Raw genomic sequence first — 25,298 nt, 5'->3', positions numbered from 1 at the left:
GTCATCGTAAGTGTTTTATACCATATTTGTTTCTTTCTTAGGAATTATGTTGGAATATGAAAAAAGTGGACAATTAAAGACCAAATCCATAGATCTGCTTGACCTTGAGCCCAGGTAAGCTAGCTATATAATGCAACGTGTATTTCATATCCACAGTTATTACTGGGAAACCCTGACATAGGAGTGTGTGGATGAGTTGCATAAACTACAGACAATGTGTTACTAACAAAATTGCTCCAGGGTATATTCTTTCCTGTTTGTTTGGGTGAATTTTATTTTAATGTCTTGCTGAATGAGGAGGAGGTGGAAAAAGGAACATCCGTCTTTTCTTTTCTTCTTCCCAAACCAACCTTATTGAAAAAAAAAATAGACCTTTTAGTTTGGAAATCTGTTTTGATTCATAATATTAGTTGGAAACCTTTCCAAGAGGCATTATTATCTTTTTAATTCTCATGAAAGTATAACTCTTTTGACACCAGATTTTTTCAGTCATTGTTATGAACTATCTCTGATTCATTTCCACTCCAAGTATTTACTCTTATTCTGAAGGACTGTATTTCTTGAGAGCTGGGATCATATCTTTGACACTCCCAGGGCCCAAGCTATGGTAGGTAATAAATGTTAATTAACTGAATGGGCTCCCAGCTCAGCGCCTTGCACAGAACTGGGGCTCAGGATATGTTTATTTATGAAGAGGAGGAATATGCTTGTCAGATTTCACATTTCGGGGAGGCAGATGCTAAGAGAGAAGTAGGTGGGTACAAGGTTACTGGGAGGTGACCAGTGAGGCAGGGTTGGGAAGGAGGACATCAACCTTGATGATAATGCAGATTTGACAAGAGTCTCTCCAGCCCACGGGGGAGCTCAGAACAAAGCTTGTGGGTTTGAGGAGCTCCTCACGGGGCAGAAACAGCCAGGCTCTTGCGCGGCCCCCTTGCTCAGCCAGGGACCAAGGGCTGCCGAGAAGAGCAAGCCCTGGTCTCAAACGCAGACGTGGACCCTGAAGGACCTGCAGCTGGAAGCCGTCAGCCAACTACTACCTCCTTCGCAGCAGCTGGGCCATGAGTCATTTGTCATTATGCATTTGTGACATGTTTTGCAAAATGACCCATTTTGGCTGTTTTGTGGTACACAGACATTAATATTTGTCTTGAATTAATATTATTCTGGACTAGAAAACTTACCATAATTGTTGTAGATTATTTGAATACTGGGGAAAACTTGCATCTGTACTTTTCACACCAGTTCTCTCTCAGGGAAATAATGTTAGAGCCCATAAGAAATTTAATAACATAATAATAATAATTCTTTAAATGTTTGTTTTTGGTTAGGTACTTTCTCTAAAAATATTGCAAATCTAGGCTTTTTGAACCTCAGTTTCTTCATCACTAAACTAGTTATGAAAAGGCGTTAAATTAGAGGGTGGTTATGGGGATTAAATGAGAGAATACATGTAAGGTGCAAAGTATAGTAGGATCAGGCATGTTTAATATATGTTCACTTACAAGAAAAAAGAAATAGGAAAAAAGGAAGTTAAAAGAGCCCTTGTTCAGAAGCAGGATGCACTTGGCCTTCTTTGGTAAGCAAATGAGACTCTGCACACCTTCCTTGGGAAATGTCTCAGTTAATGGAGAGGCATTGGAGAGAACCCAAGCAGCTTTCATCTGTGACACAGTGCTCTTTATTGATATATGTGACTCCTTCCCCCCCAAAATTTCTTGGTAAAGATGATGGTGTTGTTGACATTATAAATCTTGTGCTTCATAAAGCTATACAATCCTTCACGTAATGAATGTATATGCAATTTTTGACAGATGAAAATAATTTTTTTTTTGGTGAATTTCAGTACAGATGTCAATGCCTTAGTAGAAGAGATACAGAAAGCAGAACCTCTAATCACAGCTTCACGATCAGACCAGGTCAAACTTTTAATACAGAGATTACAAAATAAACTCGAACAGCACAGCAACCACAAATTCTATCTTTTTAAGGTAATGAATGTTTTAAAGTTTCTAAGTAGAAGAACTTCAATGAATTAATTGATGTTGTACTAATCTGAGGTAAAATGCAAATCATGTTTTCTCTTTCCCTTTGTGTCCCACACATTTTTGCTAAGATGAAGTTTATTTCTTGACAGGTTCAATAAAGATTTGTACTAGTAACTTTAACTTTTCTTTATAATGATAAATCTAAGGGATTACCATTAAAGTAGTTATAAGTTATTGAATAGTTAAAATTTTTTCCAGTTAGAATAATATTAAGACGTTTCATGTGTATCAATATTTCAAATTTTCTGCTTCCATGTGAAGCCAACTGTATTTCAGTAAATTATTTATTGATATGGATTGCATAACAATTTTAATTCAGTGTAAATACGCTTATTTTCCTCTATAATTTTTGTGACTAAATTAAAACAAATGTCATGTTACTTCAAAAACAGCTTTTGTTTTTTTCTTTATTATTTAGCAAAATTTAATGCTTTATTCTAGAATTGCCTTATATTACACTGATTTTATTTCTTATGATCTAAATTTACTTATTATTTATATACTTATAATATTTTGTCTGATGTAAAATATGCAGGCAATCTTCTGTATTCATCCATTCACTTTACTGAAAGAGGATGGTTATTCTTGTAATATTTCTTTTTCCAGCAGGTGGCACTATTTAACTTCAAATATGAGCTCTGTAACTAGCATGACCTTATCCACCAAATGGAACTTTTTTGATAGTGAAAGAGGATGCTGTTAATAGTTACACTCCAGCAGTAGACAAAACTGTACTGTCCCAGTCTAACTAGTCACTCTATCTGTAAACAAATGATCCAATTGAAGTATATTCATTCAATAAATATCAAGCACCCACTATGTGCTAGACAATGTAGTGATGGAAAAATACAAAACAGGATGTATCCTGACTCTAAAGGAGCTTTAGGATTCCAAAAGTAATGATACATTGTAAATGTGTATTTAAAACATGTTTAGTTTATTTCCTATATACACTGTTTATGCATGTATACAAAACCTTGTGCAATATGGGAACAAAAATATAACTTAGTGCTATTTGGTATCTTATAGCCATGATTTATCTAAAGGCAAATTGATGGAAAATATAGATCCAATTATGTTTCTGTAATTATTTGTAACCACCAAATGTGTTATTGGTCTTAATAAAAGAAGGTCCAATGTGTTTTTCTCATTTGTTCAGATATTGGATATTGTCCATTTATTGCATATAATTAAGACGCATTTGAATGTCTTCATTAGTTTGAAGTTAAAAGGAATGAGTTGAACAATTTTGTCTGAGTTTAAAATAAGTGGTGTTTTCTTTCCTTGTAGGTTCTCCGAGCACATATACTGCCATTGACTAACGTTGCACTTAATAAATCAGGCTCATGGTAAGGTTCTGTGTTTATTTAAAAAAAAATTATTAGATTTCATTTCAGAGCAGTTTTAGGTTAACAGCAAAACTGAGCGGAAGGTACAGAGATTTCCTAGATAGCTTCTGCCTTGCACCCCTACACACAGCTTCCCTCACTATCAACATCCCCCACAGAGACCTACATCTGATACAGTTGTTGAACCGATATTGACACATCACCATCACTAAAAGTTCACAGTTTACATTAGGGTTCACGCTTGGTTTTATACATTCTACAGGTTGGCTACAGGTTGGCGAATGCATAATGACATATACCCACTGTCATGGTATCACTCAGAGCAGTTTCACTGCCCTAAAGTCCTCGGTGCTCTGCTTATTTATTTCTATGTGTATGTCCATGTCTATGTCTATTCTTTATTTCTAAATTTTAATAATCACGAGATAAATTTTTTAAAAAAATAGAAATTGTGTGCATGTAAGGAATACAGCATGATGTGATATACATATACATAGTGAAATGATTACTACAATCAAGCTAAATAACATCTCATCTCCATAGTTACCATCCGTTTTATGTGTGATGAGAGCACCTCAAATCTATTCTCTCAGCCTGTTTCCAGTATTCAATACAGTATTATTAACTGCAGTCATTGTGCCTGTACATTAGATCTCTTATTCATCCTACACAACTGCAGCTTTGTAACCTTTGACTAATGTTTCCCCATTTCTCCCACCTCCCCAGTCCCTGGTAACTCCTATTCTACTCTGTGCTTCTGTGAGTTCAACTTGGTTGCTGTTGTTCTTTAGATTCCACACATAAGTGAGATCATACGGTACTTGTCCTTCTGTGTCTGGCTTATTTCACTTAGCATCATGTCCTTCAGGTCCATCCATGTAGTAGCAAATGGCAGAATGTCCTTCTTTCTCATGGCCGAATAATATTTCATTGTAAATATATATGCACCACATTTTCTTCACCTATTCATCCTTTGACACATACTCAGGTTGTTTTCATATCTTGGCTATAGTGAACAATGCTACAATGAACATGGGAGTGCAGGTATCTCCACAAGATCCTGATTTCCTTTCCTTTGGATATATACCCCGAAATGGGATTGCTGGATCATATGGTAGTTCTATTTTTAATTTTTTTGGTAACTACCATACTATCTTCCATAATGATTGTACCAATTTTCATTCCCCAGAAGCTAGGAGGAAAATGCCTAGAAGAGAACCAAAAATACACTACCTTGTCAACCTACCTGTTTGATTGATTTTATATATCAGAATTTATTTCACCTTTTATCATCACCACTTGACATTAAGACTGGCTTTTCAAGTTTTTGCATTTTTTCCCCTGTGTTTGGGAAATATCTTTCTTAATGGAAAATTTAAGGAATAACTAAGATGCTATTATTTTACTTTAAACTATTAGAGGTCAATGCACCAACAATACCTGTAATAGAATAGTCATGTTAAAGCATTGTTAAATATTAAATAAATATTTATTGAACACTTCTCAGTGTGCCCGTCATGTTCCAGGCCCTGAGGATAATGGTGGTAAACCAGAGGGGTAGAAGGATGAGCTTGTATGAAAGAAACAATCCAGTTCTCCAGAGACTAGCAGGAAGGGAAATGTGGCTGAGCAGGGTATGCTCTTGTGAGAAGCTGAGGTCCCAGGGATAGCCAGAGCTGCTGGCCTTATGGACCCTGAGCAGAGTCTGAATTTTCCTCTGGATCACTGGGAAGCAATTTGAGGAAGGTTAAAAAAATAAATCCAATTTTGATGACGAAAATGGATTTGTAAGGACCATGTGTGAGTCAAGCGCTATTAGAAGATGATTTTGTTTATTTAGGCAAGAGAGGAAGGCAATGGAGCTAGTGAGAAGTGACCATACTAGGGATGTATTCTGAGATGCAGCTAGCAGAATTTACTAATAGATTGTATGTGGGATGTGAAGGGAAGAGAGGAATCAAAGGTGATGCTAAGATATTATGGTCTGGCCAACTGGAAGAACGATGCTATTTATTGAGATATATTAGAGTTTCAGAAAAGTTTACAGATTATTAACATTATTTAATTATATGCTTATTTATATTATAAGAATGATTATTGAAATACTCTTTATCTTATTTAGTAACTCCTTTTTGCGTTTGGGATAAAATTGGAAAGTTTCTAAATCAAAAGGTTTAGATGTATTGTTCCCAATTTAACGGTTTGTTTTGCATACTCAATTTCCATTGTTAAAAGCAAGACAAATGGGGTTATAACTTTGCAGGCAAAAAAAATGAGGTCTTTATTAACACACTGCTAGTCTCACCTAGTGATGTATTTATATTGCTCGTGTTAGCTTTATCACAGGAAGCTATGATCGGACCTGCAAGCTCTGGGACACTGCCTCCGGAGAGGAACTTCACACCCTGGAGGGTCATAGGAATGTGGTTTATGCCATAGCGTTCAACAATCCTTATGGGTAAAAAGACATTCACTCGTTCACTTATTCCTTATGAATCCATTTGTTCTTTTGTTTATCTCTCCATCCATCTATCGGGGGAGGAAAAGCGGAAGACAGAGAACTAAAAGTTATTGGGCGCCTGACGTGTGCTTTGAAAACCTTTTAAATACCTTCTTCAGTGCTTAAAGGAGCTTTGGGATCGGTATTACTGTTTTCATATAACATATATAAAGTTCAAGTACCCTTCCCAGGATCACACGGTAGTAAAGAGGTGAGCAAGAGTTCAAGCTCATGCAGGGCTGACTCTCTGCCCTTGGGAGTTCTCTGACAGGAAGTTCCTGCTGATGTTTATAGCACTGGACTGATGCCACGGGAGGATGCATGTACGTGCATAACATGGTTTACTTTGTTTAGAAGTTAGTTTATAGTCTTACCAGGTACAAAAAAAATGTCTATAGTGATATGCTAAATAACAGTACTTCTAGTTAACCCATTCGATAGATTAGCCGAGGTTCTCTATTCTTCTGAATAACATACTACTGGTCCTCATAGCTGTCTGAATGCCTGCAGCAACTAGGCTACCCACTGATACACTTAACTTCTCTTACCGCTGGTTAGGTCCTCAGCTTACCAAGCATTAGTTGTATTCGTCCACAAACCTGCTTGTGTGGGTAGTGCTTTCAATTCATAATTACCAAATTTAATTAAATATTGCTTAAACTAGTGAACTATTAGTGTGAAAACAAAGCTGTTATTTCCTATGAAAACATAAAGTAAATATTTGAAAAAAAATTGTTACTAAATGAAGTTGTAGATGAGATCATTATAAAAATTAGAGAAAACATTGTAGAAAGGGCCCTGCTTTCCTTTAGTATTAGAGACTGCAGAAAACTATGTGCAGGGACTGAGAACAGAGGAGAGAAGCAAGGCCTTGGTGTTAGTCTGGATAATTATAATTTCTGCAGCTGTGCTGAGCACTTATAATTTACTTTGGAATATGTATTTTGGGCCATAAGACCCTTACACTTTTAAACAGTGAGCTTGCACTGTAAATGATGGCCTAGCTGCGTGAAATTTTGATGACTTGCTACAAAAGACAGACAGGGATTTGGAGTAAAGGAAAAGATTTTAGTTCCCTGGTCAAGGGTTGAACAGGCTAGTCTACTCTTATCCCTTGGGTGTTGACGGTAGCCCTGATCCACAGTAAATATGGGAAGCCTCTTGTTTGAAAGAGACTGCAGTCTTTATCATATTTCCTCTCTAAATCCTCTGTCTTCTTTAAAGAATAGATTAGAATAATATAGGTATTATTGTCTCAGGAGACCCTTACTAAATTCTCAAAAGCTTATCTAGCCATATGTTTAACTCGGTTTATAACTTTCCATTTTCCTTCTTTTAAATTCGATGTTGTCCTTTTCAGTAGATCTACTAACAGAATTTTTCCATATTCCTACAACTCATACTACACATTGCTAATTTGCATTTGTTAGTAATTTTCTAAAGTAAATCTTTTACCGTATTTGTTGTGCTAATTAAAAAATTATTACAATCTCAAACATAATTTATACCTTTAATGTAAAATATTTAGGATTAAACATATAAACTGATACTATTCAACAATTAGAACTTTATTTTATTATCCACTGAAACAGATATAGGATTGCTTAATATTTTATTTTTATTTTATATTGGAATATAGTTGATTTACTGGATTGCTTATTATTTTAAGAGTGAAATAAAATGTTTTTTTCGTGGGTGTGGGGTAGTGAGGGGCACCTGCCAGCCTCAGGACTCCTGGCAAGGATATCCTTGTTCATTTTTATTTATTTATTTGTTTTTAAATTAATTTTTATTGAGGTATAAAAAGTAAAATAAATTTCTGGGTAGATAGAGATCCCTGTATTACTATGTCTTGTCTTAATTCAGTGTATCAAGTACTGTGGTTGAATTTGTTTTCAAATTCCATATATCTGTTTTTTAAATCTTAGCGACAAAATTGCCACTGGGTCCTTTGATAAGACTTGTAAACTGTGGAGTGTAGAAACCGGAAAGTGTTACCATACCTTTAGAGGTCATACAGCAGAAATAGTGAGTATATTTTGTTATTTTTTTTTATGTTGTCATTACTTTTATTTTTGTTTTATTTTACTTTCCTCTTTCTTTTATTATTTTTTTTCAGTAGAACTTATTTTTTAGAGCAGTTTGAAGTTCACGGAAAAATTGAGTGAAAAGTACAAAGATTCCCTCCCCCCACCCCCCACACACAGCATGTCCCGTTATCAGCATCCCCACCAGGATGGTACATATACTAGAACTGATGAACCTACATTGTCACATCACATCCTCGTTATTTGTTTTTAGAATTCCATTGCAAAAGTAGTGGTTATACCTTTATAATTCGTTTTAAAATTTATCTGATAGTTTCAGTTTCTATATATCATGTATGGTGGTACTGAGGTAATTTACAAACTACTCTAGTTTTAATATCTTGCAGATACTGTCAAAAACCCATATCCTGCATTGACTAAGCAGACAAATAATGGGATAAGTATATGAGTACAATATCGAACCTGACTTTTTCATTTTCATTGACTTATCTTTAAAGGACTGACTTGATGAGGGTTGACGAAGTTCTTAAAATAGCTTTTAAGATAACTTTTTCATATCATGTAAAATATCTAAGCTGATTGTTTTCTGTATATAATTAGAACTCAAATTTGCATAAATAGTTGGATACTCTAAAGAGCTTTCACTATTGGGAAGCCCTTGTCCTTGGCCTGTTGTGTGTTACATCTTATAACAATTAGTGAGATAATTGGCACCCTATGGAACAAGAGATAGCTTTTAAAAATAAACAGCCTGCTTATTTTAGGAGTAAAAATTTATTTATATTCACCCTTCAAATTCATTGTATGTTCATCTAGCAAGAGCTTGTGCTGTGTTCAAGGTGCTTTGCTAGACACTGGGGATACTGCAGTGAGAAACTGTAATTGACGCTTTAGTGGCACTCAACATGCCTGAAGCACTGTCCTAAGCCCTTTACATATATTAGCTTATTCGTTCCTAATAACAACCCTAAGGGGTAGATATCTCCCCATTTTACAGATGAGGATGCTGAGGCATAGAGAGCTTAAGTAACTTGCACAGGGTCATGAGAAAGACACAGTCCTCATTCTCATAGCATGGCCAAGTTTTCATACTCCTTTGGAATTTTGAAGAGTTTCCTATTTATAGTTCCCAGGAAGGCATTCGTATTTTTCATAGTCAACAACATCAATCCAATGAATATTTACTAAGTATTGACTGTTTGAAGCCCTGGCCTGTGTGTGGGGGGTACCAAATAGAATCAGATGTAGTTCTTGGCCCCCAGGGACTTTGCAGTTTTGTAGGGGGAGTAGGGGTGCCCATGGATAAGTTCAGTGATGTGTTGAAGGTGGGCTAGAAGTTGGCAGGGAGTTCAGTGAAGGCACAGAGGGAGCAGCCAAGCCTCCTTGGCCAGGAGAGGTGTTCAGGAAGGACTCTGCAGGGAGGTGGCAGGCGCATTCCAGGCAGAGGGAGCTGCACCAACAAGGGCCCAAAGGAAGTGTGTAACTATGGTATGTGCTGGAGAACTCAAGTGGCTCTGAATGTCCAGAGCAATGCTTCCCAGCCTTCCCTGCACAGAAGGTGCTCGTATGGAGATGCTAACACTGGAAAGAGCTGTCTCCCCACAGTCAGAGGTGACAGATGGGGATCCCTGGTGTTGCCCAGCTGTCCGGGCTAAAGGTGTCAGTGCCTGGCACACCTGTGATCTGCAAAGCCACATCTCAGCCTTTGTGTGATTGAAGTGGGGGAAGCAGGAGAGGCCTTAATGAAGATTTAGAGAGGGTCTTAAATGCTCTGCCAAGGAATTGGGACTTTATCCTGGCGATATTGCCATACTGTTGAGACTTTTCAGCTGGGAGGGGGCGTCATCTGTTTTGCATTTTGGGAAGATCATTCTTTTGCCATTGTGAAGGAGAAATGGGTGGTGGGTAATAGCAGAAGTATGGGTCAATGGGGACCCTGTAGCCATCCAAGCCAAGGTGACAAAGCCCTGTCGTGAGGCTGGTGAGGAGAATGTGAGAGAGGTTAGGGGTGGGAGGAGCGGGACTGCTTACCAAGTAGACAGAAGGCATGAAGGAAACAAAGTGTTTAGGGTGATTCCCTGATTTCAGACTCGGGCAACTGGCGGTGCCATTCACCAAGTCTGTATGTAAGGGAGAAGCGGGTTTCTTCATGTGACTTGCATATCTTAGACAGAGCGATAAAATCTACCTGTGTGATGTCCAAACAGAGGCATTCATTTGGCAGCTGGCTCTTTGGGGCTGAACAGGGCAATGAGGTCTGGGTAAAAGATGTGGATGTGTGAGTCACTGGCATCTGGGTGGCAGTAGAAACCACTTAACAACTGAAATTTCCCAAAGGGAAAGGTAGACTATGGGGAGAAAACTGGTGGGATCTTGGGAAGATGGAGAAGAGGCACTTAAAAGATACAATAAAAGAAATAAGAAGTAAGATAAGAAAAGCAGAGCACGATCAAAACAGTCAAGAAGGAATAAAATATTGAGAACCTCAGGGAGGTTGAGATGACTCACCAAACCTCTTGGCAGGACATTTATTTAGAGTGGTCCCAGTAGAGTTGAAGAGTGGAAGTTGGGCAGTAAGTGATGGTAGACTATTTTCCCAAGGAATTTGGTTGTAAAGGGAAATAAAGGTAGTTAAAAAAGGGATGCACAGAGTCAAGGGAGGATTTGTTTCCATGTGGGAAAAGCTCGAGCATAGTTATAGACCACTGGGAAGGAGATCTAGTTCCTTCTAGAGGGAAGGGAAAGTTGGTGGGCCTATCTGCCCTAAGAGTGCAGGGAATGTGGTGTCTTAAAATGGCAAAGAGATCCCTCTGAATCTGAGATTGGAGGAAAGGAAAATGAGGGCCAGGGAGGACGTTTCCACCAGATAGGTAAGTTCTTCCAGGGAAGTGTTAGGAGGCCAAGTTATCTGCTGAGAAGGAACAAGGATGGGAGGGGAGGCAAGGATGGGGAATGGGAGAATGCCTGGAGTCAGAGGCATGTTAGACGAAGTAGGGAAAGGCACTGAGGACACAGCTGAGGACGGAAGGCACAAATGAGCAGCACTAGTATCTGCCACACTGTTTTCTTAAACTGCCTTGGTTGAGGGATGAGGTAGGGCAGGCAAATGAGTGGATAAAATCCCAGACTGATACAAGTTGCTAGGAGATATATGCGGGGTGCAGGTCAAAGACAGGGACTAGGAGTTTGGGGGATGCTGGCAGGAGTGATGCTGCCAGGTGTCAGTTGAATGGGGAATGAGAGACCAGGAGAAAAGAGAGGGGTTTACATGAGATGGAAGGTATCCTACAGTGGGTGGGGGTCAGGGATTGGTAAGGAAGAGAGAAACAGGAAGTATTGGGAAGCTGTAACTAGAGACTGGTGTATTGGTAGTGAATCTTCTAGAGAGGGTGACACCAAGGTCAAGTTGTTGCCATAGGAATGATTATGAAAAGGAGTCCAGGATCATGGGTCTGGGGGTATTGGGTGGATGGCCCACACGAAGGCCACCTGAGACTCAGAACTGAGAATGTGAGCCAATAGCCGAAGTCCTAGGCAAGTGAGGGGGTGTGACTGACAGAACAATGAAGACAGCAACAAGGAAGATGGGAGCCAGAGGGACTTCCCTGGTGGTCCAGTGGTTAAGAGTCCGCACTTCCACTGCAGGGGGCTCGGGTTTGATCCCTGGTTGGGGAACTAAGATCCCATATGCCCTGTAGTGTGCCCAAAAAGTAAAAAAAAAAAAAAGGATCCAGATAGCATGAATCTCAAAGGAGATGGGCTTTGGGCTTTGCTTTGGTTCTTGTTCTCCTGTGGTTTGGAAGTGACTGAGGGGAGCCAGTGCCCCTCCAAGCCTGAGCTGGGTGGCATGGGAGAACAGCCACCTCTTCTCAAGAGGATGGGGCCTCAGGATGAACCTGCAGGTGGATGACTACTCATATCTGGTATTTTGCTGCATGTCTGTACAAAGAATTAGGCTGAACCTGCTGAGGGAGTTGCATCTTCGAGTTTTTCTATATTACAATTAATTTAAAACTCTATCTTTCTAAAAATCTCTCTCATTTCATGTAATTCAGGTGTGTTTATCGTTTAATCCTCAAAGCACATTGGTGGCTACTGGAAGTATGGACACAATGGCCAAACTGTGGGATATTCAGAACGGAGAGGAAGTGTTCACTCTCACAGTATGTTACTAATGTTAGTAACTTCAAGGGTTTTACATTTTCATTAGCTGTTCCTTTGGATAAGCCTTTCATTTGTGTTTGTGTTTATTTGTATTTTTATTACAAAATGAACTCTAAGTTAGATGATGTTTTTGAGCAATTGTTTTTCAGACTGTAGTAAGAGTGTTCCAGTTGGTTTGCTGGCTATTCTCCAAGACTTAAATGGACATGCTGAGGAAGCCAGATGGGCTTTTTATTTCGACTAGCTTCAGTCTGTAAGCCATACTGACTATTGTTTAAACCCTGTGGTCATCTACCTGCTAAAAGCAAAGGATGTGGAGGCTGGCACCTTTTGGAGGCGGCAGAGCTGGAGAAGCCTGCCAGAAGAGTTCTTCTTTTCTTTTTTTTTCTTCATATTTTTATTGAAGTGTAATTGCTTTACACTGTTGTGCCAGTTTCCTCTGTACAACAAAGTGAATCAGCTGTATTTATACATATATCCCCATATTGCCTCGCTCATATGTGTACTACCAAATGTAAAACAGCTTTCTTAATGGGATGACCATTACCTCTCTTCTCCTCTAATCTCCAGGCTTAGAAGCCTCCTGTATTACAAAGTCTAAAGAATAAGGGCCAAGTGGCAGGGGGTGACAAGGTCAAAGGGCACCTCCCACAGAGTGGATGCTGGTGGTGTATCTCGGCAGGGGCCCTTGTCTGTCACCACCACACGTCCGTCCTGCACTGTCCTGTGACTGCTACCCTCCACTTCTTCCTGCCTCAGCCAAAACTACCAAACAAAAAGGCGTGATTCTCTGTGGCAATCAGTGGGAACTGTTGGATGAGAAATCATGTTATCTTATTCTTTCAAGTTATAAATGGATTTAAAAAATAGGACCCATTTTCTAGGAGGGCTTTTTCTAAGAAAGTTAAAGAAAAATAGACTAGAAAAAGAGAGGAAAAGCAGTGTTTTTAACTAACACCAAGAGTTTTTCTTTCTTAAGTCAGAGTGCCTCGTTTCATTCACGTAAGTGTACTTTTCCTGATCTTCGAGGTCATCAATTCTGTGATGACTTCGCTGCCTCTTCTTTCAGACAAATGCCTAAGAGCATTGGAAGGCATGTGTCCTGCTCTGCACACCTGTCTGACACCAGGGAATGTGTTTGTGTGCTCAGAATTTTAATGTTCCGTTCCATTTAATTTTTGTCATTTGGAATCAACCAGAAATTTAGTTTGTAAATGAAGTTTTGTACTATGAAAAAAAAGTAATCATGTGAATTTGCCTAAAAGAGTTAGGAAAATGAGGGCTATATCCAAGCAGAATCTGCAGCAGCAAGGGACTCATTCTTCTCACTGTCTCCTACAGATTGAGTCATCCACCCCAGACAGTGTCCAGATGAAAGTCTGGCCAATGGCCAGATATTTATTAATCTATTTCATGTTAAGTCATCGTAAGAATTTTATTTTTTAAAACATTAACTTTATTTCACAAGCTTTTTGTCCTTTGGCCGTCACCTATTATTAGCCCATAAAGCGTACAGTCCTTCTTAGAGTTTCCAAGACGGTGCAAAAGAAGCCCTTTGATTTCCCAGCACATCTTTTTTTTTTTTTTCTTATAAAACAGCCTTATTGAGTTAAAATAGACTTGCTTCAAGTGTATAAGCCAAATTTCAGTAAATTTACAGAATGGCATATCCATCACCAAAATCTACTTTTAGAACATTTCCATTACTCCCAGGAGAAAACTTGTGTCCATCGTTTGCATCTCTCCCTTCAGCCAGCCACTGGTCTCTCGTCTCCCTATAGAGCTTTGCCTTTTTTAGCATTTTCTTTTAGACTATTATGTTATGCATTTGTAGAAATTGTTTCACCTACAGGTATGCCCTTTTTCTAGGGACACTCAGCCGAAATCATCTCCTTGTCCTTTAACACTTCAGGAAACAGAATCATCACGGGGTCTTTTGATCATACAGTTATAGTGTGGGATGCTGATACTGGAAGGTATTCTTGATTTTTAAGAATTTTTTTTTAACCTGGATCAGAAGATTAAGAAGACAGTCTTTGTTATTTATCAGCTTAATGTTAAATCTATTAACTGTGCCTTGGATTCCATAGGAATAGGACACATTGAAAAATTAATTCATTCTTTAATGATATTTTTGATTAACCCATAATATATATTTCCTTGGAATTCTGAGCAGAAAATGCCAAACAGCAACATAAAAGGAGAATGTTAGCAATAGCCTGGTTATATAGCTATTATTTATCCCGTGTACTATGTAATCAGATTTCAATGGCTTGTCATTACGTTAGGCATGGATATCATGAATAAATAAAATCACAGCTAACGACCCAAATTTAATTTAGGCCAAAAACTTCAATTTCCTTCCTAATTATTTTTGGTTCTAGTTGCTAAGAAGTTAACTAAGTTAGCCTATTTGTATTGTAAAACTCCGCTTTTGGACTTGTCTACATTTTGAAAGACGGACCAATTATCAGGGGTACCGATCAAGATGGATGCAACAAGAAATGAGAGAGAAGGAAGGGTCCTCTGACGACTGATGGGTAGTTTCTGAACTACCACCCATCTGGTGTAAAAAGAGTTCTAGGGTTTCAGGTTACCTTTATTATTGTTTATCCATGCCTTTCTGAAGTGTTGTCGCAAGTAATGTTGTTATCTTGGGTTGTTTAAATTTTAAGCATATTTTTGTTGAAATGAAATTAGTAGCCTAGTTGACTCTTTTTGAGCTACAGTTAAGCCATCTTTGGTCATCACAGATATTATTTTGTGAAAAATAAAATTCAGACACTTACACCAATGGACTTGACATCATTTTGTGCACATTCTTGAATTAAGGCATCTTTCACTAGTCTGAACCGTTTCCATTTTGTAGGAAGGTGTATACCTTAATTGGGCATTGTGCTGAGATCAGCAGTGCCTTATTCAACTGGGATTGCTCTCTGATATTAACTGGCTCGATGGACAAAACCTGCATGGTGAGCTCAAGAAATATCTTTGCTTTGTAATTCTTGTGTTTTTACTTTATACTGTGTCAGATATTTATTGCAATGTTAACAAATTTTAAAGGTGCTATAAAATTATTAGTTTATCTACAATAATTGGTAATTCTTAATTTTCAAGTTTCTGATCCTCCAAGTTTGAGGGAATTATGATGTAAAATAGTTTTAATTGATTCAAATCTATTAAATGATCTTATTTTTTTAAGGAACATTACTTTTGTTTATTGCCCTTCCATTTATTAAACTTTTATTAGAGTGAACCTGAAGAAGTCTCAACAAGTCTCCCTGCCTTTAGGTTTCTGTTGCTAAAAACTTATGCTCTAGAATTATTATTAGATATATAGACTATATACCAAATGTATTATAATCTTAATGTACTTTTCACTTTCTAGCATTGTAATTTTAGATCAAGCTCTTTATCATTTGGTGACCTTTGTGTGAAAAGAGGATGCTTCTACTCCAATCAGTGAAGCATGCACTTTGAGATTTTTTCTTAATGTAGTGGCAGATTTGTATTCTAAATGTCTATCTTTTGGTCTTCTCTGTGTCCAAAGTGTGCCTTGTTAGATGGTTGACTGCAGTCTTTGGTCATGAATCAAGGTAAAATGAACAAAAGTGAAAATTATACACATGATTTTGGCACAGTTATTTAATCAGCCATAAATGTCATAAAGACTACTTCTGGCCATCTTTACACATTAGATAGGAAGTCATAGTCTTCATCTTCCTTTTTTTTTTTTTAATTGCAGCTGTGGGATGCTACAAATGGAAAATGTGTGGCAACATTAACAGGGCATGATGATGAAATACTAGACAGCTGTTTTGATTACACTGGAAAGCTTATTGCAACTGCTTCAGCTGATGGTAGGTAACCTGTTTGTTTATTTAATTTACGGAGGGATTTACGTTTTGTTTGATAAACACATGTGATTCTACATTATAGGTCATCTCCCTGAGGACCAGCTATGATAGAAACCACATGTGCCTCATCTCTATGATGTCCATGTATGTCAGTACACTATGTCTGTATCATCTTGATAATCACATGCAATGCTATAGAATGTCTGCATCACCTCCTTGACAACCACATATGATGTTAAACTAGATCTTCATCTCCTTGATAACTGTATATATTGGTATATCTTGGGTCATCACCCCCTAATGATCATGCATTATGCTACACTATGTTGTTCTCATCAGCTCGACCACCATTGATGGTTCTATAATGAATCTGCATTGTCTCTTGTATAACCACATGTGCTGCTCTACCATGTCTAGTGAATCATTATGATGAACATATACAGTGTTGTGTTATACATCATTTTCTTGAATACCACTTATGATTCTACACTATGTCTGTCTGGTCTTTTTTTTTTTTTTTTAAGTTCCTTATTGGAATATAATTGCTTTACACTGTTGTGCCAATTTTTGAGGTATATCAAAGTGAATCAGCTGTATTTATACATATATGTCTTGTCTTATTGATAACCACGGTCTGATGCTATACTATGTCTAATCATTTCCTTGACAATATATAGTTGTATACTTTGCATCATTTTCTTGACAATAACAAATGAAGTTATGCTATATCTACATCCTTTTAAAATAAATATGTATGCTGTTATGCTATTGGTTATCTCACTGATGGCTATATGATGCCATGAGATGTCTGTGTTGTCACCTTGACGACCATATATGATGCAATGCTATATGTGCAAAGTCTGTTTGGCAAGCACATGTGATGCTATATTATGACTACGTTATCTCTTTGATAACTATATATGATATTTAAAATGTTTTTTTGCTTTAATAATCCCATATTATGAATGTCTGTGTGCAAGTAATCTCCTTGAAAACTAAATGTAATGCTATATCATGTCTATGTCATTTCCCTCACAATCGTGTGGAGTGCTACCCTACTTTGCATTATCTCCTAGACAACTGTGTGTTATGATATAGTTTGTTTCATATCCATGATGGCCATGTATGGTGCTACAATATATCTGTGCCATCTGTTGATAACCATATATGTTGCTACACTGCGTATGTGCTGTCTCCCTGTAGTCCACAGATGACTGTACACTATGTCTCCATTATCTGCTTGCTGGCATGTATTGTATGATGTTACAGTATGTCTTTTCATCTTCTTGAGAACCACGTATCATGCTATACTATGGCCGCATTATCTCTTTGATATCCTCATACAATACACCCTATGTCTACATCAACATTCTGACTACCATGTACAATCCCACATTGCATCTGGATCATCTTATCAATGGCCATGTGTCATGCGGCACTATGTCTGTCTCATTGCCTCATCACCTCATCCATGTCATCTTCTCATCAATAATGTAAGACACTGTGCTGTGTCTAGGTCATCTCCCTGATGAATACATATGATGCTACACTCTATCTTCATCATCTTTCTGATGACCGCATTGATCCTAGACTATGTCTGCACTATCTCCCTCATGACCACGCTTGATGCCAACCTATGTCTACATCACTCTATCTGTTTCATCCCCTGTGAATGCATATCATGCTACTGTATGACCGTGTCATTGCCCTGACAACATGAGCAAGGCTCCACTCTGTGTCACCTCTCTGATAATCACACACGATGCTAAACATATGTTTGATTCTCTTAACAACCACATGTGACTCTACATCATGCTTGTGTAAATTCCTTAATAGCTCTTTAAGAAATTCTGGCAAAAATGGAATGCTTTTTCCAGCATGATTTGTTCACTTGTTCTTTGCCTATGTTTGCTCCTGGTGACTAACATACTTTTAAGTAGTTGCTTTGTGTTATAATCACCTGTAGAATTTTGCCAGTGATTCATTTTAATTACATCTTTATTATTGACCCCCTTTTCAAAATTATATTTGCATGCTTGTTCTCTTAGTCACTAGGACTTCTCAGAGATTATCCTTTGATCATACATACATGTCCTTTTTACATCCTGAAATATAAACACCCTGAATCTGGAGAATTTTATTTTTTAAACTAACTACTTACTTAATCATCTTCTCACAGAACTTGGCTTTTAAAAATCATTTAACTATAATTAACCTGCCCTTTTAATTTTAAATATCATTCTCATTTATACAAAAATCTATTCATTAAATATATATGGAGTACCTACTCTGTGCCAGGAATTGTTTTGGGAACATATGATTTATCAATGAACAAAAGAGATGGGAATCTCTTTCCTCCTGGAGCTATGGTGTGGAGGGGGAGACAGTGAATGATGCATACATGTGTTTTACATAGAAGATTAGATTGCATAGAATGTCAGGAGTCGGTCAGTGCTCTGGGGGCAGAAACAAGCAGGGACAAGGGATCAGGATGCTGAGGATGGATGTGAATAATATATAAGTTCGATTCTTTTAGTTTTGCACTTTCTATCATCTGCTATTTCCCCAGCAGTGATTCTATTCTTTCCTTATTCAATAACACATTACTTCCAAAAAACTCTTTTTATTTTTATTTTCTTTTGTTTTGTAAACCTCTTCTCATTTTGTCCCTCCTAAGAAGTCTTGATGTTTAGAGCAATTTTTTTTTTATCTGTGGTCTTCGCGTCTCATTCCCTTCTTTTTTTTTTTTTTTAATTAATTCATTTGTATTTTATTGGCTGTGTTGGGTCTTCGTTGCTGCACACGGGCTTTCTCCAGTTGCAGCGAGCGGGGGCTACTCTTTGTTGTGGTGCGCGGGCTTCTCACTGCGGTGGCCTCTCCTGCTGCAGAGCACAGGCTCCAGGCGCGTGGGCTTCAGTAGTTGCGGCACATGGGCTCAATAGTTGTGGCTCACGGGCTCTAGAGCACAGGCTCAACAGCTGTGGCGCACGGGCTTAGTTGCTCCGCGGCATGTGGTATCCTCCTGGGGCAGGGATCGAACCTGTGTCTCCTGCATTGGCAGGCGGATTCCTACCCACTGCGCCACCTAGGAAGTCCTCATTCCCTTCTTAAAATTAGATCTCATTCAACAGAGTTAGTTGCCTTTGCAGTTACAATCTGTTTCTTTATATTTATCGCCTTTTTCATCTTCATTGGAATTACTCTCAAGGCTGAATTTTTTTTGGTGTCTTATTCGTATTTCTATATTATAAAAAACTACAATTTCAGGCTATGTTATTTTTGTGTTTTCTGAAGTTTAAAAATGCTTTTATAAAATTTAATGTACTGATCTATACTGGATATTTTTGTCTTATTAACAAACTCTGAAAACAATTGGATCACTTTTCTTTAAGGCTTTTGAAATGTCCAACTAAGTTGCAAGTTTTCTGTCTTACTCATAATAATTCTAAAGTAGCAATTTTTGTCTACTTCCTCCTGAAGTTGACATTGTCAGAAAGATAAATAAAAAAATTTATTAAGATATTTTGCTTTTCTCCAAATGAAAATTAAGTAACCAAAATTCCCTATCCTTGATGTAATGTTATAATTTATGATGAGATGGCATCCTTCACCTGGCCAGATAAATGTTAATTTTTTTTCTGACAACAATTTCACTACTTCTGTTTTGCTCCTTCTATGTTTAACTCCTCTATTCCTTAATTCTAAGGAAATGTATATGCTACGTCATCTATCTGTCCATCCACCCATCCACCCATCCACCCATTCATCCACCCATCCCTCCATCCATCCATCCATCCATCCATCCATCCATCCATCTACATCCATACTACATCCATTTACTGAGTGTTTACTCTTAGCTTGGCACTTCTGGGCACTGGGAATACAATAGGGAACAAACCATTCTATTAACCTTTTCTATTGAAAACAGTTTTATAGTGTCTCTTCTTTGTTCATTGAGTAATGACTGCTGTGCTTTCTCAGGAAGGCCTCTCAGATCTTCTGTAACCTTAGACTCATATCTGGCGTATGATGTTAGTCTTGTTGTTAATGTCATCACCAGCCTCTCAAACCTTGTTTTAATTCCCACTGTTTTCTCTTTAAAATTTTACTCTTTTTGGATTCCCGTCTCCCTATCCCCATCTACCTTGGAACCCAGTGTCTCTTCCACTATGCCCGGGACTAGAGAAATACTCCTTTTCACCCTCTTCTGTAGTAGAACCAGCTTGCATTTATAGTGTCAAGTGGCTGGCTCTCACTGCAGGCAAGAAGACAAACAGCACAAAGTGTGTGTGTCAGAGAGATGGATATGTGGTCAAAGTTCTGTATTTCAGATGAATTTCTATGTATCTCCTCTCCTCTCAAAAAGGAACAGCAAGAGTTTTCAGTGCAGCCACACGAAAATGTATTACCAAATTGGAAGGCCATGAAGGTGAAATTTCAAAGGTGAGTTGCTTTCTCATTTGGAGAAATTTATTTATTTAAAAAAAATAGGCAACAGGGTTAGTATAAATAGGTCTATTGGCACTGAGGGTACTAAGGTTTGTCCAGGTATCATGTTCTTTCTAGAAATCAGTTACCTAAAGACTTTATTTTAAAATGTGTCCTCAACTCAGTGCTATAAATGATTTCTAAAACCTTTCACAAAGTATAAAACAGCATCCTCCTCAGCCATGAGCAAAAGATTCAGTTAGCGAAAAATACTTATTAAAGCTATTAAGAAGCTTATAAAGTGCTTTTTCTGGTTCTAGTAAACACATGAGTTTATATTATGCAAAAAACATGCTGCGCAGCAAACATCGTGTCCTGTAGGTTAGATGCAATCGTGGAAGTATTTCCTGGACATATTTAACTCTTAACAAATTTAAAAATGACCTATTTTGAAACTTGAGAGCTGTGGTTTAGGATTTTATATCAGCTCCTCCCAAAAGCTTATCCACAGAGCAGGGCCATCCAATCAGTGATCTGAGGTTTACATGTGTCCTCAGAAAATTGTAGAGAAGGCTGGAACTCTCACCTCCCAGCCTGGCCCAATTCTTTGGTTTCATACCTGAGATCAGACTTCTGATTCCTTGTAAATTATCAGCTTGATGGCTTTGGGGCTCTGTAGGCTCCCGCTGGACCCTGGGGCCGCCCCCTGCTGTGTTCTCCATCCCCCCCAACCCCTCGCCTCTGCACCTGCTGCTGATGGCCATTGCCCTCCTGCCCATCAGGGCTGGTCTCTGAGACACTGCCGAGCACATCCTCTTCACAGGCCGGGAGGCCTGGGACATTGGCAGGAAGAGGGATGGGATGTGTGGCTGTGGGAGACAGGCTGAGGAGAGAGCCTGGGCCACGTTTCTGTGTGTCTGGTGTGTCACATTCAACAAGCGCACATTTTGTGTGTGTGTGTGTGTGTGTGAATAGAAAGAGTTCTCAAACTATATTACTGCATTTTATGCTTGTTAAGTCTACATTACTTATTGCACTGCCATCTAGTAATGGCATTTCTATGGGGTGCCAAGCTAAGGTATTCATTCATTCATTCATTTAGCAAACACTATTTGAGAGCTCCCACTGTGCTAGGAGATACCTTGGTGAAAAAAGCCATGGCCTGAGGACTTGGCCCTCATCACACCTTCAGTCACAGAGGAAGTGGCCCAAATTGTCATCCTCTGATGACTGAGAAAATATCGTCCAGAGGAACTGAGGACTAACAGTTTTTTTCTGCTGCTCGGATACCATGTGACAATGCCTGGCACGTAGGGGCTCTCAGAACACATTGATGGAAAATGATGTACTTTAAGTAGCAACAGACAGAAAGTCCTCTCTGAGGGGCCCTGACATTCTGTGCCACAGACTGAAGGACGATCTCTATGCTTGTGATGACAGAAAATGGGTTTGCAGAAGTGACCTCAAGGTTTGGGTATGAAGATGCCTGGCTTGTGTTCTCATCCACACCAGGGCCCTGCCTCTTGGTTTCCACGGAGAGACTAGCATCAAGAGCATTTGGAAAGAAGCCGGGTGGGGAACACTCAAAGTATAAGAGAGATTTGGTCTTTATCCTTAGAACTGTGTGTGAGGGGTGGGGAATCAAACTTCGCTGTTTAGATTTTAATTTTCATTTACTAGTCCCTGCAGTTTTTTTTCCCATCCTGAAGGAACTGTTCTATGTAAGAATAAATACCAGGCTGAGAAGGTGATGGGTACTTAGTAATGTCCCCTTTTTAATGATTAAAAATATACTGGGAATCAAATTACACAAACCCGTGGTCATTTTTTTTTTTTTTTTTTTGCTTGCTTGCTTGTAGATTTCTTTCAACCCCCAAGGAAACCGTCTTCTCACTGGCAGCTCTGATAAAACAGCTAGAATCTGGGATGCTCAGACTGGTCAGTGCCTCCAGGTTCTTGAGGGACACACGGATGAGATCTTCTCATGTGCTTTCAACTATAAAGGCGACATAATCATTACAGGTAGTGGAGAAATAAACACGATTGACTCAGTTGTCCTTTCAAATTGGCTATCAGAGTTCCTAAGCTGGATACCAAAATGAGCCCATCCCCAACCCCACCGTTCTTCCAGGGGCCCTAGCTCATCTTGGTGCCTGTTATGTCCATTATTTAACTTTAGTTGCCTTGCAGAACCACAAGAGTGAGCTCTGCCACTGACCATAATGGTTTGTGAATTCTGAATTTCAGCTGCTCCAGATAAAGTAAGAATTTGGTATCCTGCCTTACTGTTTATGACATTTCCCCAGGCATCGCCCATTAAATGGCCAACATTCAGTTGATGTCAGTAGGTGTTAGTTACTAAAATAAGTCAGGACCGGAGTTCTCCACAGTGGGATTTATAGCCCATTAGAGATTTATTCTTTGAGTGAAATTGTTTTCTCCTTGGATATCCCCTCATAACATATTAATGTTTGAGGAAAAGAACACATATTGAACATCTCTTCAACCATTAACAATTTATTGTGAATTAATTATATTGGCAATATTTTATAAGAACTGGATAGAGATCAGGGGGATTTAGATTGTGGAAAGTGGAGAAAATGACAAGAATGTGGCATAATGTTAGTGTGGTGTCTCTGGAGGAACCCTTGGCAGGGAGTGAGATGCTGCAATAGTGTGGAGTAGGGATGACCTCAAAGGGCACAGAGGAACCAATCTACCTAACTCAGTGATTCTCACTGTGTTGAGAAAAAACTTTAATTGCTTAACTGATCTAATAAGTTAAATGTCTCATACACGAAATTGGCTTTATATACTGGCTGATTAGGTAGCTTCTTAATCATTTAACTTCAGAGGTGCTAAGCGTAATCTCCCTCTTTGCCCTGAAATACCACACCTTTCTACCTAATTATGGGTAATTGCTAAAATCAAAGATTACTTTCTTTGGGCTTACGGTTTGCAAGTGTTACTAAAATGTAGGTACTCCTAAGACAATATCATAATAAATAATGTCAAATCCTTTCTCACGTTCAGGAAAGAGGTGGGAGGTTGTGACAGAAAGCACAGAAGCTGAGGACCAGCCTTTCTTAGACCATGCCATTCGTGTTAAGCCAGGCCAGCTCTGCAATACCTCTTCCCTCAACCACAGAAGACTCTGGAGAGTTGGGGAGGGAATATTAGCTGTTTGTGCCTTGTTTTTAATGCTGGCCCTCAAATGCCTGAACTCTTTTAAGACATTATCAATTTGTTTAGTATTTCCCAAAGCACCAATGTGCTAAATACTGGCCCACTAGAGGACAGCGCTTCTGAGAATGGGGAGGTGACATGTCTGCCGGGCCATCAGCAGAGCACTGTTTTTGAACTGATCTGCCCTATTTTCTTGGCAGACCCTGGTGTGATTAACTGCATGCATTTTTTAGTGGGCCACCTGAGGGTTTAGAATCTCAGAATGGAAGGAAACTGTCCAGTGTGGTCACGACACTTTTGAAAATATGAGATGCCTTTGGGTGGAATGTGCAGTTTTCACAGGCTTTCCCAATCTGTGCAGCCCCCACACTTCTTATGTCGATGGTACAGGCCCAGCCCCTGATGTTGAGAGAAGCCGCAGCGCCCAGCCCAGCGCCGCTCCATGCCAGGGTTGTCGTTCCCACGGAGAGAATATGAAAAGCGTCCCTGGGGGAGGAGTGTATCACGGCTGCTTTGGAAGAGTGTCTATCAGAGTCATGGGACAGGCGGGAAAAGGGATGCAAATCTCACATTTTGATTGACGCTGAGAAAAATTTACTGACATTTTGAAACGTTTCAACGTGGAGTGGGCTGCCTCCTCGTAAACAAATCCCTCAAAGCCGGAGATGTTCAGAGTCACCATTTTTCCACTTGGTGGTGATGTGGGTGGGGGAGGATAAGTAAAGGGATGGCTGGTGTGGGTTGCATTCTCAGGTCCTCTCCAGTTCTTAAGATGCTGTGAATTTGCTGAGGTGAGTAGAATGTGAACTTGCCCAATTTACGACTGACATGCAAAAAAAAAAAAAAAGAAAAAAAAAGAAAAAAAAGAAAAAAAAGAAAAAAGAAAGAAAAAAGATTCCCACTCCCCAAACACCTGAGCTGCTGCGGGGCTCTGCAGCTGCACACTGAGGATCTCGCACATTGAGCACATACAGTGATCATCGACAGTGTCCCAGAAGATGTCAACCCGTAAAAACAGAGTTAAGGGAATAAAATAAAGAAAAATAACTTTGTGAAATTTGCTTTGTCAGGCAGCAAGGATAATACCTGTAGGATATGGCGCTGATAGAAGAAAGCCAGTCGATGAGGAGACTTGCCAACCACCGTGAACAAGAGCTGGGGCGTCACAGCCAGCCAGCAAACTGTTTTGATGTTTCATATGTTTTCTATTTATCCATAAGTCAACCATTTATCCACTGTCCCTAGCTTCACAGATATGACCATTAAAGCTGATGAAGTCATATCATTCCTTGATACTATTTGATGGAGATGACTGGGATGAGCATAGTGTTTGGCAAATGTCACTGGTTGTTTCAATTTTTTTGTTGATAGCATCACAATACTGATAACTGAAACCGGAGTAATGTAACAATGTGTCTCCTCGATTCTACTTTAAAGGCTATTATTATAATTTCTGTTGAATAAAGTTTTTGGAGAGAAGTTTTTGTGAATTTCATGTCTATGTTTACAATGTATGTTTTCTTCCTTGTGGTGGAACTTTTAACATCTACTCTTTCAGCAGCTTTCAGGTATGCAGTACAGTTTTATTAACTATAGTCACCATGCTGTACATTACATCCCCATAAGTGATTTATTTTATAACTGGAACTTTGTACCTTTTGACCCCCTTCACCCATTTTGCCTCTGTTCTCTGTATGAGTGGAGTGTTTTTCAGTTGT

General features: G+C 38.8%; 1 protein-coding gene across 1 annotated transcript in view; it reads left to right on the top strand.

Moving 5' to 3' along the window:
• Positions 1-25,070, top strand: part of DAW1 (dynein assembly factor with WD repeats 1) — a 36,694-nt gene extending 11,624 nt beyond the window's left edge. Inside the window, exons 2-13 of the mRNA XM_057746390.1 lie at positions 42-114; positions 1,847-1,991; positions 3,339-3,397; positions 5,733-5,855; positions 7,826-7,925; positions 12,001-12,108; positions 13,979-14,085; positions 14,979-15,081; positions 15,855-15,969; positions 20,333-20,409; positions 22,254-22,416; positions 24,651-25,070. Of these exons, the coding sequence (XP_057602373.1) occupies positions 42-114; positions 1,847-1,991; positions 3,339-3,397; positions 5,733-5,855; positions 7,826-7,925; positions 12,001-12,108; positions 13,979-14,085; positions 14,979-15,081; positions 15,855-15,969; positions 20,333-20,409; positions 22,254-22,416; positions 24,651-24,685 (1,208 nt within the window). The 3' untranslated portion in view covers positions 24,686-25,070. The remainder of the gene's footprint in view (positions 1-41; positions 115-1,846; positions 1,992-3,338; positions 3,398-5,732; positions 5,856-7,825; positions 7,926-12,000; positions 12,109-13,978; positions 14,086-14,978; positions 15,082-15,854; positions 15,970-20,332; positions 20,410-22,253; positions 22,417-24,650) is intronic.
• The last annotated feature ends 228 nt before the right edge of the window (positions 25,071-25,298 follow it).

Source organism: Hippopotamus amphibius, chromosome 8 (assembly GCF_030028045.1).
Source record: "Hippopotamus amphibius kiboko isolate mHipAmp2 chromosome 8, mHipAmp2.hap2, whole genome shotgun sequence".
In the NCBI taxonomy this organism is placed as follows: domain Eukaryota; kingdom Metazoa; phylum Chordata; class Mammalia; order Artiodactyla; family Hippopotamidae; genus Hippopotamus; species Hippopotamus amphibius.
Note: the sequence above shows the minus strand (reverse complement) of the source record. Positions and strands in the feature narration are given on the sequence as shown.